General features: G+C 51.9%; 1 protein-coding gene across 3 annotated transcripts in view; it reads right to left on the bottom strand.

Annotated features, from left to right (window-relative positions):
* Nucleotides 1–14375, bottom strand: part of LOC118218076 (adenosine kinase-like) — a 149680-nt gene that overhangs the window by 15089 nt on the left and 120216 nt on the right. For all 3 annotated transcript variants that reach the window (XM_035400469.1, XM_035400470.1, XM_035400472.1), the window contains 2 exons: nucleotides 8621–8656; nucleotides 1677–1791 (listed from right to left, as the gene is read on the bottom strand). In XM_035400469.1, coding sequence (XP_035256360.1) covers nucleotides 1677–1791; nucleotides 8621–8656 — 151 coding nt within the window. The remainder of the gene's footprint in view (nucleotides 1–1676; nucleotides 1792–8620; nucleotides 8657–14375) is intronic.

Below are 14375 nucleotides of genomic sequence, written 5' to 3'. Positions count from 1 at the left end.
GACTTAGCGCCCTTAGCGTTAGCGAGACAAACGTGTTATTTTCAGACTGAACACCGGGCGCTCTGGAGCGGAGATTAACGCTCTGTTGTGGAAACGGCGCGTTAAAAAAGGGCTTTCCTCCAACTCCGTTTCCCAGAATACACCCCCACTCCCGTTCCACAAGGCCAACCACAGGAGAATGCGTCTTCCCCAGACCCACCCAGAAAACTCTGTGGGTCTACACCTCACGGTTGAGGGGGGGGGTCTGATTTGGGGTTTAGCGATGGGTGAAGTGTTTGTTTTTCTTTCACTTTTTTGAGGAGACGTAATGAAAGCCGGCCTGGCGTTCGCACCACCGTTCCCGCCGGGCGGCCACTCCTGCAGCGGGAAACGCAAACAGCGCCCTGGGAAAGGGGGGGTGGGGGGGGGTACCCCACAGAGCCACACAAAGCCAGGGGCTCAGAGCGGTAATCTAACACCCTAATCTCTCCACCAGCGGCCCAGCCACGCTCTCCCTGGGCGGCCGCAGCGGGATTACCGCCTGGCCTTTCTCTGGCCCGGCGCGCTGGCGCAAACCTGACGGGAAACGCAAAAAAAAGCCCTCCGTCACTCGCAGGCAAGCCACCGAAATCAAGCCACGATCAAAACGACAACGCCACGCAACGCCAAGTTTTAATAAACGCCACGGGAACAAATGAGGCTCCAGCAGTAATGAAGATCTAGGCATTTGTGTGAAACATTTGAGAGAACAAACTCACTCAAAAAGGACAGGTGATGCTGAGACAGGCGCAACTTGTGTACAGTGGATACACGTCAAAAAATGAGAATTGAGAAGAATCTTTAAAATAAAGGAAGTCTTGTTCTGACAAACACACATCATTAGAAAAGGAGAACTTCAATTTTATACATAGGCCTGCCTTTCAACCACACACACGCACACCTACGCACACAAACAAACACACATATACACACATATAGATACACATACATAGACACACACACACACACACACACACACACACAAACCATGTTCTTCTGATATTCCGTTAAACTTATCAACTCTACAGAACACACCCAAACCCTCAATCAACTCCGTTTCCATAGCAATGTCTCCTAGTGCCACAGTCACTTGGGTATGAATAGGCATGTGTGATAGGTCACAGCCAAGGATGAATCCTTATCAAACACAAGCAGGAAAAGCCAGAGATAATCTCTCATACTCTTTGATTAAAATGATTTCTTTTGAGGCTGCCCACCAATGTTGATCAGTGCAAATTTACAAGCTTCATATCTGCACACATCACAGGATAAACTGCTTTTGTAAAGGATTTTCTAGGGCAAGATTCATCCAAGTAACCCATGTAGCAATAACTGGATTAGACAATGTGGTTTTTACACGGTAATTAAGAACAATAGTTAAAATACAATTTTATCTATGACACAGTGACCATTGTGCTCAACGTCTAAGACAAAATTGGCTTACCAAAAAATAAATAATAAAAAGGCATTTTCAGTGAAGACTGTTGCTAGCTAGCACATGACTCCCCATCAACTTCAGTTTCATAATCACTGTCCCTCCTATCAGCTCACTGGGTGTAAAACCAGCCCCCCCCACAGATGCCACACTGGCTGCTTTTTTCCAATGAAGAGGGGAAAACCAATTTGAAGGAAGCCTTATTCCAAGAGGGCGATGTTACCGTCGGCCAAAATGGTGCCGTCCTTCCCCTGCGTGATGACGACGACTCTCTGCCTCTTCTTGTTCACCTTGGGAAGGTTCTGAGCTTTCTTCGCGATCTCTTCAATATCCTCCGTCTGTAAAGGGAAAAGAAAATCACTCCGTTACTCTAATCCTGAGCTACATTTCGAGAGCACTGCCTAAATCTGATGATGACCCCACACACTTCTCGAAACAAGGTAGCCGACAAAATAATGTCACCCGTAAGTGCTTGGGAATGATCTTCTTGCATCATGCTTGAGTAATGCTCCGTTAGAGAAGTACAGCGGTTGCATAACACTGGAAAACGTACGGTACGCCACAACAGACGTTCATCCTCCTCGCAGACGGTGTTTTGTGGAAAGGAGCGGGGTTTCGAAAGGCCGGCCCTGAGGAACGCTGCGTCGGGACAGGCTAGCCGCCCGCGCGCGCTCCTGTCAGCGGCGGGAGGAAGCGGAGCGGCTCAAAATGAACGTGTCTGAGGCGCGGAGAGATCGTCAGCGATAGGCTCTCCCGATAGCGTTCCACGTTAGCGCCCGTTCTCGCCGGCAGCGGGCGGATGTTAGGTGTCTTCGTTCCGCCCGGAGGCGATCTTTCAGCGCTGCAAAAGGCTCCGTCTGGAACCCGCTCGGTCACCTGTGTCACCTGCCCTTTCGTGACTTCGCATCTCTTTGCTTTTCTCTCGTTTTCCGCAAATCCTTTGGCTGTTTTATTTTTTTAGAAAAACAAACCAGAGGCTTACAAAATGGAGATGGAGGAAGCCAACTTGACTAAACAGGGTGGGGGGGGGGGGGGGTGTTTCTGGAGAATGGGGAGGTATGTACCTGACAAAGGTGGAGGGGGCATGTTTCTGGAGAATGAGGAGGTATGAACCTGACACAGGTGAGGAGGGGGGGGGGGCATTTTTCTGGAGAATGGGGAGGTATGTACCAGGCATAGTTGAGGAGGGGTGTGTTTATGGAGAATGGGGAGGTATCTGGCACAGGTGAGGGTGGGGGTGTGTGTTTCTGGAGAATGGGGAGGTATTTACCAGGCATAGTTGAGGAGGGGTGTGTTTATGGAGAATGGGCAGGCACCTGGCACAGGTGAGTGTGGGGGTGTGTGTTTCCAGAGAATGGGCAGGTACCCTGGCTCAGGTTAGTTCTACAGTACAAAGCTGAAGCAGAGACCATGGCCAGGGCAGGCCCCGCCTAATGCTCGTGCTCGGAGGAGACCTGTTCCACCCGCTGCCAAAGCCAGCTGCTTCCATATTTCTCCCCAATGACTTCTCCCCCACAATCCCCCCCTAAAAAAAAAACAAAAAAAACTGTTTCCTCGTCCCATGAAACGTCTGGAGTTCCTCACAGATTTCAGTTTCAGACCTCGGCTCGCAGACAGGAAGCCAGCAGAGCTCCGGCAGGTCGTTCCTGTTAGCAGTTGGGGAAATAAATTTCAAAAAAACCCGTGAGGACAAAATGGTGGACTCCCCCGCTGGCGGGGTAATTTATAAACTCGTCTGACTTCAGCCGAACCGTACGGTGCTTTTGAGCAAGGCTTTAGCCAAGCCATTCGTTGGCGCGGAGCGCTTTTTCAGAACGCGGCAAACTGCCCCGCAAACGGCGAGCTTGCGCAAGCGTGCTTAAACACATGACCTTAAACGCGTCTTTAATGCGATCGCTGACACAGAGCCCCGCTCCAGGGCCCCGCTGGGCCTCGTAACCATAGAGACCGGCGAGGGAAGCGGGAGACCCGCCGCGGCGGCGAGCTGTCTGAGCGCGGCCGCGTAAACAACAGCTGTCCGACGGCATGACCTCACACCGCATTAAAACACCGCCACCGCCACCGCCACCGCCGAACGTCCTCCACCCGCCCCCCCCCCCCCCCGGCGCCTCACCTGAAGACGGAGCGCTTACATCACGCTCCCCGGGCCCGGGAAAGTTCAACCCGGCGGTCCGACGATCATCGCGTCGTTAGTTCAATTCCCCGCATCGATTCCCAAGTTCTGACAGTAAATCCGCTGCCGGATGCCTCTCTGTACTCTTATTAAACGGCGAGAGGAGGCTAATAAAAAAAAAAAGCGGTACGTCCTGTGCGTTACATCTCAACCTATCTGTCAAGTAAGCATCAGCGATTTAAGAGAAAACCGAAGGGAATCACGCCGGCGTTGGATTTCTGTTATAGCTTGTCGCTCGTTTCCGCGCGACTCTCGCAGAACGGCGGCTGGCGCACGGCGCTCGACGCGGCACGGCGGTCCCAACGGCGGACGTACGGCGATAAGGCTACGCGCTCATTTTTTTTTAAAGACGCGCTAACAAAACACAAAACCGCAACGCTGGACGTCGTTTAAAAGCACGAGGGGTGAGATGGGAAGGTGTTTCATTACAGCCGGAGAGAGGAGCCCCAGACTGACTGAGAATATCGGGGGGGGGCGGGGGGAGGTAAGTAGGGCGGCGAGGGGGGGGGGGGGGGGGTGTCACACGAGGGGGGATTTGCGGGGCTTGTAAAACGCGCGTCTGTTATATGCATCCTGGCAGCAGCAAACACCCACTCAGAAACAGATGTTTAGCCGGAGTTTAAGGGCCTTGAGCAGAGAAAAGAGCCTTTATCCTCCTCCCTGCGCACGTACCGCACGCACACCGCACACACTCGCACCGCACGCACACGCACCGCACGTACTCGCACCGCACGTACTCGCACCGCACGCACACACACCGCACGCACACGCACCGCACGCTCGCCTTTGCATTTCCACCGCGGCTACAGCGCTCTGCCGCGAGGCGCTGGGAACACCAGCCTCCGAGAGAAGCGCTTCAAGCGCCGCGAAAAAAATTCAGATGGATCGCCTTGTCAGGAAAACAGTTATTTCAGGCGGAAAAAAAAGCTTCAATTTAAATGGTCACAGTGGGTCTTTTTTTGGCTTCACCTCAACAAAAGAGTTGATTTCACACACGTTGCCATAAAGTATTTTTGCAGCACACTTTTACAACTCATACCAAAATCTGGTGTCTGATATTTTCTGCAGATTTTGGTTTTTTTTTTATTTGGGGGGCGGGGGGGGGGTATGTTTGCTCTGTGAAAGGGGGTGTGTGAAATAGGATGGGAGAGCAGTCCCCACATCTTTCTCAGGCACTTATCCCAGCGCAGCGTCAGCCCCAGGGGATTGTGGGTCCCTCGCCATGTGCTCCCCTTTGATCTCGGATCACCTGTCAGAGCCGCTGGGTAATTAACCCATCAGGATGCAGGACGAGTGGGCGGGGCGTCTCCCCCGGTTACACGCGGCGCCGTGATGAAAGCAGTGCCTTATTACCCCGTACCTGGCGGAACAGTAGAAGGGTGCACAGGCGCCCCCCCTCCCCCCCCCCCCCCCACAAAAACATGGGGGGGGGGGGGGAGGTGCACTGGGCCTAGCAGCAGGCACTGCCCTGAGAAGAGGCACAGGCACAGCTCCTGGGGGGTGGGGGCTTGGGCCCCTGGCATGCACTGCCCCTAACAGGCACAGGCACCAGGCACTGTAACCTGCTCCCCAGGCATCCCAGTCCATTCCCCCCAGCGCCCCCCCCCCCCCCCCCCCCGCCCACTAATCACCCATAAAACATTTGGCCTTCCTGCGGAATGAAGAGAAACACAAGGGCGGCCTGGGACTCTAAGTAAGTGTTAATGGAGAGGGTAATGCCGAGACGTTGGGCAGGCAGCGGCGGAAAAGCAATTTGTCTCCGCGAGTGAATTTAAACCAGGCGCCGTCGAGAGCCCGGGGCCCCCAGGGCGCACTAAAGAACAGACGGGGAGCCGGCTTAATCAAACCTCTCCATCTTCCCATTGTCATGCAACAGGAAGATCAGAGGAATCTCTCTCGATTCGGTTTATCGCTCGCCGTTCGCGGTTAAAAGCCGAGCAGCGCGCGCACACACACACACACACACACACACCCCTAACCCCCCCACCCCCGTATCAGAGATACACATTTTAATCATAATTGATTTTACCCGGCGAGTTGCTGATGACTGTATTAGCGTGCCGATTACGTTTAACGGTTTTTATTTGACGGCTCGTTCATATGAAAACAAGAGGATCCATTTTCCGACCCCGTGACCCACGACAAATTTACCTTTCGCTGCTTTAATGAGCCGTTTTAACAGATGAGGTCTAAACAACCGATGTCGGCGCAAGGGCAATTATTCCTGATTCGGAAATTAATCTAGCCCGCAAAGGCTCGACCGAATCGGCTCCAGGTAACATTTAAACCTGCGAGATAAGAACACACAGCCCTCGTTCACATGAAACAGCCTTCTGAAGTTAGAAGGGATATTCCATACTTCCCCGCAGCTGACGGAGATCTCCCTCTTTAACGGGGCAGAAATCAAGAAAGGTAGTTACGGCGGAGATATTTATAGGCCGACGCACACAGAATGACCCACATTAGCAGGGAACAGCAGTCACGCACGTATACTCTCTGCAAAGCCCACGCAAGAGCTTCATCATAGGAAAGTCCAGACTTGAAGCAATTTTTTTCAAAATCTGCAATCTCTTCTCTCTCCAAATTGCTGCAAAATCGGTTTCTCTTTTGGCAACGATCCGCCCGACGAAAACTACGCGAGCTTTATTAGGATGTCAAACTCCGCGTTCGCATTAAGGCTAATGAAAATGCGATCGCTCCCCCGCCCCCGAAATCCATTTGTGACACAGCACCCAAGAAGGGATTCAATTACCCCTCATCTGCGGCGGATAGCGCATCTAAAGGGCCTCTTAACAGGAAGTGATGAGCATCAGACTGCACGGTGCGCGCCTTCACCTAATGAAGGCGTAATAAAGACGGATAAAACGCTGACTCTTATCTCCCGGGCTGGAAATGCTAATTGCTTTATTAACAGCCTGTCCCGAGCTAAAAGGGGAAAACGTATCGCCCGCCCCGCCGGAGTTTCGATTGGCTCGCTGCGTTTCCAGTGCGCTCGGGTGCGATGCTTCGCTCGAAGGATTCTGTTTTTAAAGACGTGTGAAGACGCGTCGCGTCACAGGAACTCGCGATTACGTTAAAAAAAAAAACAGCCCGCCCGTTTTTTTCGACTTGGCTTGGAAGGCCGGAACACAACCCGCTTGTCCTTCACACTGCTCTGATGGTTTTTTTGTGAATTCGAGACCCCCCTACTCCCCACACTGATTACTGATAACCCATTGCTGATAACTGCAGTGCAAATCGATTACTGAACGCTGCAGTCTAAACCAATTACTGATAACTGCAGTCTTAAACAATTACTGATAACTGCAGTTTAAACAGACTACTGATCACTGTAGTCAAAACGGATAGCTGATAACTGCAGTCTAAACTAATTACTGATAACGGCAGTCTAAATGATAACTGATTACATGCACTGTAGAAATGTTTATCTAACAGATAAGACTGAGACAGAGGCCATGTTACTGTTAGACTCCGGATTCTGCCCACTTCAGCCAGTCTAAAGAATCCAAGAGACAATGCATCTTAGCCAATCAGAGTCCAACAGTCTGTCCACTTTATCCAATCCAGGTTGGACCATCAATAAGTCTTTGCCAGTCTACCGAGTCCAACCGTCTGTCCATCTCAGGCAGTCCAGGTTGGACGGAGTCCAGCACAGGGAGGGTGTGATGCGGGATGTGGGAGGAAGTGATGCGGTAGAGAGCGCAACACGCCCCGGGTATCTTTTCAGCAGAAACAAACCCTCTCATCTGCCGCCAGCGCCAAGTGGATGCGTCAGCTGGCCTTGGCCGCCCGCCAAGAGCCCAGATCCTCAGAAGGCACGGTACGGCCAATCAGAGCGGTCTCCGCCTCCCCGCCTTCCAACGCCAGCGTCTGACGGGCACAGCCCTCTCCATAAGAGCTGCGATGCTAATTCCCCGTTTCCGCGGAGTCTGTGGGCGGCGCACACCGCACACCGCCGTACGCCGGGTTTTTCGCTTTTGCGTAGCGGCGCGCTTCCCCCGGAAAACGACAGCGCTCGATGTCGCGCACCCGTTTCGCGCACGGCGCTAAATCGTCCCGACAGCAGCAAAGTGTCTCTCGCCGCGTGTGTGACGATGTTCAGCCTTTCATATTTACCTTCTGTGATGTAAGCCCCCCCCCCTCCTCCTCCACCGCCCCCAGCCCCCCCCCCCCACCCCCCCCAACCCACTCCTTCTCCTCTCCAAACTGTCAACGCTGTCAGGAAATTTTCTTTGTACTCCAGTCACGTTGACTGCGCCGTGAGTGATTCCAGGAGACAATTATTCACACGGCGCGGGAACACGCGCGCTCCGAGAGGGGCCCCACATCGCAAAGATAAGCCACTTAAATTATTTAAGCATATCATTCGCAAAACTCACATTCGCCTCCTTTCCCAAAGCTCACTAAACGCGGCAGCAGAATCCTATTACGGGCCTTGTCAGAGGAATGTCATTATTAACACCCGCCCTCCCTTCATTCAGACGGGAAACAGGCCCTGCTATTGTAGCCGTGTTATCATATATACGCATTATTATGGAGTTATTAATGCACGTGTTATTAATGGGCAGCATCATATCGGTTCACGTGATCCCTCACTGGACGGGCAGCGAAGCTCTGGGCCCTGTGCTTCAGCGTATCCTCGCGCTCGTCATGAAGCTGAAGCTGAGGCCGGTCTTCCGTTTAGCACCTTACTGACAGGGCGTCTAGTTGGCCCTAAACTTCCCCGGCTCCCGAGAGGCGGCTCAGAATTCAATAAATAACATCTGCGGGGGGAGGGGGGGAGGGGGGGGGGGGGGGGGTGGGGGTGCTGGGTGCAGACCCAGCCGAGCCTAGTCACAACCAGGAGCGCCGCCGAACAAAGAAACCATGACGACTGCCGGGTTTCCATGGCAACTGCTGCAAGGCCCGCAGAGTATAATAGCACATCAATCACTGTCCAAAAAAGAACTTCATTCTCAGCAGAAATAAGCCTTTAGGACCGGCGTGCGACTCACCTCAAAGCCCTGCTCCCTCGCGAAAGTGGCGGCTTCCTGAAACGACACAGGGAACAGGCAGTTAATCAGGGCATGCTGGGTAATTATTACACAATCCAGGTGCTGGGGAGGGGGCGGGGGGTGGCGGGGTGGGTCAGGACAGGACAGGGCGGGGCGGGGTTATTTCACGATCCATGTGGTGCGTGGGGTGGGGTAGGGCGGGGTGGGGTGGGGCAGGGCAGGACGAGGCAGGGCAAGGTGGAGTTATCTGACGATCCATGTGGCGAGTGGGGCAGGGTGGGATATCACATGACCCCAGGCCGAGGGTTAAGGAAGGGCATCACAGAATCTGAGGGCGGGGTTGGTGAGTGGCATGGGCTGGGCAGGCGGCAGCGCGGGACGGGGTACGCTACATCAGAATCTGGGAGTGCGGACGTCTCCTTTTCATCCACCTCTCCTTCTCCTCCTCTCAGGCTCTGTGCCACTCCAGAGATTAAGCAGCAGGAACAATTTGGCTTTGTTAACGCCGCAATTAGAATTCAAAGGCCTCTTCCAGCACGGATGCATCTGTCCACTTTATTTCACAGCTCACAAACGCCATTAAGCAGCAGTGCAGGCTTCCGCCGCCCGAGCATGTGAGGCACCCTCCGCAGTCAGCCCCAAAACCGGCCGTGTTTTCATCGCTTACCTCAGTGGGGGCGCACGGGCCCTTTGAAATAAGGAACTGCAGAACCCGTTAGACAAGGCACAAGCAACTTTTCTAAGTGGCTGTAAATTGTTGTAAATAAAAAAAAATAAAAAATAATAATGGCCCGTCAGATGAACCCTCAGAGATGTTGTTGTGCTTTGGTAGTGAATCTTGTCGGTGCAAACGCCTGCCTGGATACAGCACAGCGGGTTCGCCTGATGCCAGGCGCAGTGGGTGGACATCACGTACAATGCAGCCTGCTGATGGTACAACGCTAAAGGATGCGATTAGGTGGGAAAGGTGGCGCCCCCTGCTGCACAGGCTGACCCTGGGAGGGGGGGACAGCAGAGCAGGAGTGGTGGAGGAAGGGGGAAAACCCAACGCGATTGGGCGGTTTCCAAAGGGGGCGGGCCCTCGGCTGGACATTCAAACACTAAAACGTGTACTGAACACACGAGCCGTGAGTCACGCTGGTGGAAAGGGGAAAAAAATGCAACCGCTGTTTGTGTCTGAGGACAATCACGAGTCGCTCTCTCCCACCAGGCATCCTGCTCTCCCTGCAGTGGCCGTAAACGCCCTGGCAGAAACGGGGCCCTCGCAGCGGCAGGCTCAGACGCCTCCTCCTGTTTACTGGGCGGATGATTTACGAACCGTCCCTCCGTGGCGCAGCGATTAGCCATGTGTTCCATGTGCTGGGGCGCGCCTGTAAACGCTCTAACCGCCAGCCCGCCCGCCATCCGATATGTTACGACGTCATTTTAAAAAAATCTCGCGTTTAGCGGAATTAAATACATCTCTGCTCGGCATCGCGAGCCACGGTCGGCTATTCCAGGTGAGCTCCGGACACCTGCCTCACGTTCATTACCGAGGTATGAGATAAGGAGGAGGGCTTTGAAATACAAACCCGGAGCCGGCTCACAGGCTCAATTTAAATACAAACCCATTAAAATGTATGAGGTGCTGCTACCACACAGGGCTCAGAAACACAGAGATATTTTTAGAGGGCTTAAGCTAATAATCCCAAAGCTTAAACCAGCCAATTTCGTGCCGAGTTAAATAAAACAAGCCGTATAATTTTCTAAATGACAGAAGAAAAAAAAATTTGAATGGCATTTCAGGTTATTCACAAACTGTTTTCAGCACAAGCGAAAACGTAAACCAGGACAGAGTTTAGTCAGAGTAGAGCTTCACAGCTGCTTTCATATGACTGCTAGTCTGACAGTGCAGTTGTCTGTAAAAAGCATCAACAGAGCACATTGTGGTGGGTTTTTACTTGTTGTGAGCTCACATCTGAAGGAATTTCTGGCCAGTGAAAACATTTACAAGCAGAAGAATCCTCCAAGCAGTTCAAAGTCCTGCACAGGACGTACAAACGGGCCTTCTGAATATGCTGTTCATATGCACAGTTCAAAACTACGTTTATTAGCAGACGGGTGTTCAGACAAACCCTCTCTGTCAGTGAGTGCCTAGTCCAACGCTTGTGGAGGTGACAGTAACACAGATGGAACATTACATTTTTAAATGGAGTGCCTTCAATTTTGAATCAAACGTCAGCCACAAGGCTGTGAAATCAGTTGATCTCATGATCAAATATAAACCAGAAAGCAGAAGAACCCAGAGGCTTGTCCTTTAAACTCCGGTCCTGGAGGGCTGCAGCCTCTGCTGTTCTTTGTGATCTCGTTTCAATCGGCAGCCAATTTAGGCCGCGGAAGCGTGCCGTCTCTTTAGCCAATCAGGGACTTAAATGAAGCACTTCAGTGCAGGAACACTTCAGGAGCCTTCAAACACAGGCCCTGCAGGATTTGAGATTGAGATCCCCTCTTCTACAGCTTCTTCAATCACCAATTTCTTAACCTACTTTTCCCCCTCAGTACCCGTCTGTATTTACCTGCCTAACCGCTGGAATGTGCAAACTGCTGCTTCTTTTCACTCTGCAGTCATCAGCTGTGCAGTCCATCAGCACAGAGTCAGGCTCAGTTGTGCAGACCATCAGCACCAAGTCAGAATCAGTTGTGCAGACCATCCACACTGAGTCAGGCTCAGCTGTGAAGTCCATCAGCGCATAGTCAGGCTCAGCTGTGAAGTCCATCAGCAAATAGTCAGGCTCAGCTGTGAAGTCCATCAACACAGTGTCAGGACTATCAGCACAGAGTCAGGCTCAGCTGTGCAGTCCATCAGCACCAAGTCAGACTCAGTTGTGCAGACTATCAGCACATAGTCAGGCTCAGCTGTGAAGTCCATCAACACAGAGTCAGGCTTGGCCTTAAATGCTCAAATGCTGTCTGTGTTCAGGACAGGGCCTGGTAATATGAGCCATACATTGATAACTGCTATAAATACACCCAGGCCTCAGCGTCACGGTCACAGAGTACGGTCCTCTGCGTCCGCTGCGGACAGTCAGCGCCACCGAGTTCCTACTTCCTGGATCCAGCTGCCAAAAATCGCCTCGGCAACGCCGCGACACCAATTACCGCCACGCAGCCAGATACTCAGCCGTTTAGCTGGCTGCACTAAAGAGAGTTTAGCGGGAGTAATAGGGCAGAACAATTCAAAGATTAACAGGAATTAGCATTGATTTCAGCCCTCCCGGTTATGTTATAAATATTTTTTTAAACATACTCATTTAGTGGCTGAGCACAATTCTGGATTAACAGATTCCATCAGTTTGTGCATTAGGATAATTAAGTTGTTAATACAATACAACCATGTGCTAATGTGTACCCACGTCCACAATCTGGATCAGGACGCTACTTAGCGACATAGTGCCCGTGTTCAAGGATGTGTCTAAGAAACAAGCAAAGATGCTGCAATTCATTGTGAAACGTAAATACATTATCCAGGTTCTGACTACATTGTTCATAGTGGCCTCTTTAACTCAACACAGTGCAACACAGCTTGGCTAATGCAGGTTTGTGTCACTTGTTTGTGGTAGTTTTTCTTCCGCACATCAGATCAGTCTGTGATGATAAGCAAACACATTTCCAGGGCTGATGGATAGTAGTCGCCAAGGTCGCCACAGAAAGTCACCTGGGTCACCCATGGAGGGGGGTTACAGTCGTCAGGGTCACCAATGGAGGGGGGTTACAGTCAGCCCATGGAGGTGGGCAACAGTCGTCAGGGTCACCAATGGAGGGGGGTTACAGTCGTCTTGGTCGGCCATGGAGGGGGGTTCCAGTCGTCTGGGTTACCCATGGAGGGGGGGGTAACATTCGTCAGGGTCGGCCATGGGGGGGGGGGGGGTTACAGTCATCCCATGGAGGGTGGTAGCTGGTGGGATTCGCCTCTGTCTCACTGTAAAATTGGGTTAAAGAGGCTACAGTGTGGCCGTACAGTGTGAGTTCATAAAGCAGCCGACTCACAATTCATATCCACGAATCCCCCCGTGGAGCTCCCTGCGTTAACCCTGAACCACTCTGCAAACCCCTCTGCTGAACGAGGTAGAAAACCCGTCAGAGCAGAGGGGAAAAGGGTCATAAAGAGATCCCTGTTAGCGTCTGGCTGCCAACCGTGGAAGCAGTAATCTATGCATGAAGTAAATATGCTCTGCATTCTGGTGGTGAGCCTGACGCTAGCAGTTTTAGCAGGACTGCCAGGACGGCTGCGTGTGTGACTGTGTTGTGGCGGCTCTTCTCAGTGCTAATTTGTACCCGTTACGGCTGAGCGTCTGAGTTGCTGCTCCGGGTGAAAATGCAGCAGACCTGCCAGGGTTTCCTCAGACCTTCACTTTCAGGTCCCACTGTGTCAAGAGTTAGGCTAGACAGCGCTGCTCAAATCCACACACCAGGCACCCGCCAAGAACCTTCCGAAATCACAGTCAACTCTCAAAAAACGGCAGTCCGTAAAGAGCCCAGACCTGTTTAATGGAGTTTCCATATTTTGGCGCAACAGGACGGACGGATGATTAATTTGTATATAAAGTTAGCGCTGGCGGCCTGTCGGGGGGAGAGGTGTCCAGCTGGAGGCCCCCACGCCTCTCCCGGCTCCGCGGGGTGGAAGGTGCTGTCGGGCTGTCAGGGTCGCGAGGACTCAAACCGCCAAAATCGCTGACCGCAGCCACGGCCCCCGCTAAACACAACAGTAGCATATGGTGTTCAAATGAGCTGCCGTCGCTACAGCTCACTGATAGAAGGGCCCAAAACAAACAGGGGGCTGGTCAGGTGGGAGGGGCTGGGGGGTGGGGGCGGGGCCAGGGAGGCGGGGACTCCTGAGCCAGAGCATGAGCAGGGGGAGGGCCTGATTTTAGGGTGGCAGTCAAACTCACGGGAAGAGTTGTGCACAACGGGCAACTTGGGAGGACTATACGGAACTGAGGGGCGGGGGCAGCATTGCGAGCGTACATATTTGAAATATGTATTTGCATTATTATAATAATAATTATATATTGTATGTATATGTATGTATTTCATATGTAATGCTGGTTGCTTGACCCTATTTTTGGATGGTTTATACCCTGTGCCAGCTGCTGGGAAAACAACACCACCATCATTGTGAAAGCGCAGTGTAGCTTACATTTATTCGGAGGGGGTTTTATATTTTTGTAACAAAATATATTTTACAGTATTTTTGTCCGTCCCTCTTTGCCACCTTGTCTGCTGACACTGTCCAGCTCACACCAACACTTCTACACACTCAGACTGATGTTATTTAGGTGTGTCTAAGAGATGAACAGGACCACTCCATGGTAACCAAACACATGCTAAGCATGTGATTTTCGACACTGCAATTTTTCCCTAACCATAAATCTGTGTTTATCCCCTTCAGCTCAGAGGAGGGCAGGAGGGCAATCCAATATTTATTCTGTAGAGTGCAGTTTACAAACAGAGTGTCAAACAGAACTTCACAGAGGATATTTTTAAAAAGGGAATTAAAAATTTATGAAAAACTGTAAAACGATTCCCTGCCTAAGTGAAATCAACGTCAACTACTAGAAAATGAGAAATTAAAGAATGACCGAAGAATGAATGAATGACCAGTGCCACGCGATACTGTGACCAGTATACGACCATTTTGAGACCAGTCTGAATCCTATCTGAGACATCTCCCATGGGCGAGCACACTTTCTGCAGCAAAGCCCGACTCCATCGCCCT

The sequence above is a fragment of the Anguilla anguilla genome, chromosome 18, assembly GCF_013347855.1.
Source record: "Anguilla anguilla isolate fAngAng1 chromosome 18, fAngAng1.pri, whole genome shotgun sequence".
Lineage (NCBI taxonomy): Eukaryota > Metazoa > Chordata > Actinopteri > Anguilliformes > Anguillidae > Anguilla > Anguilla anguilla.
Note: the sequence above shows the minus strand (reverse complement) of the source record. Positions and strands in the feature narration are given on the sequence as shown.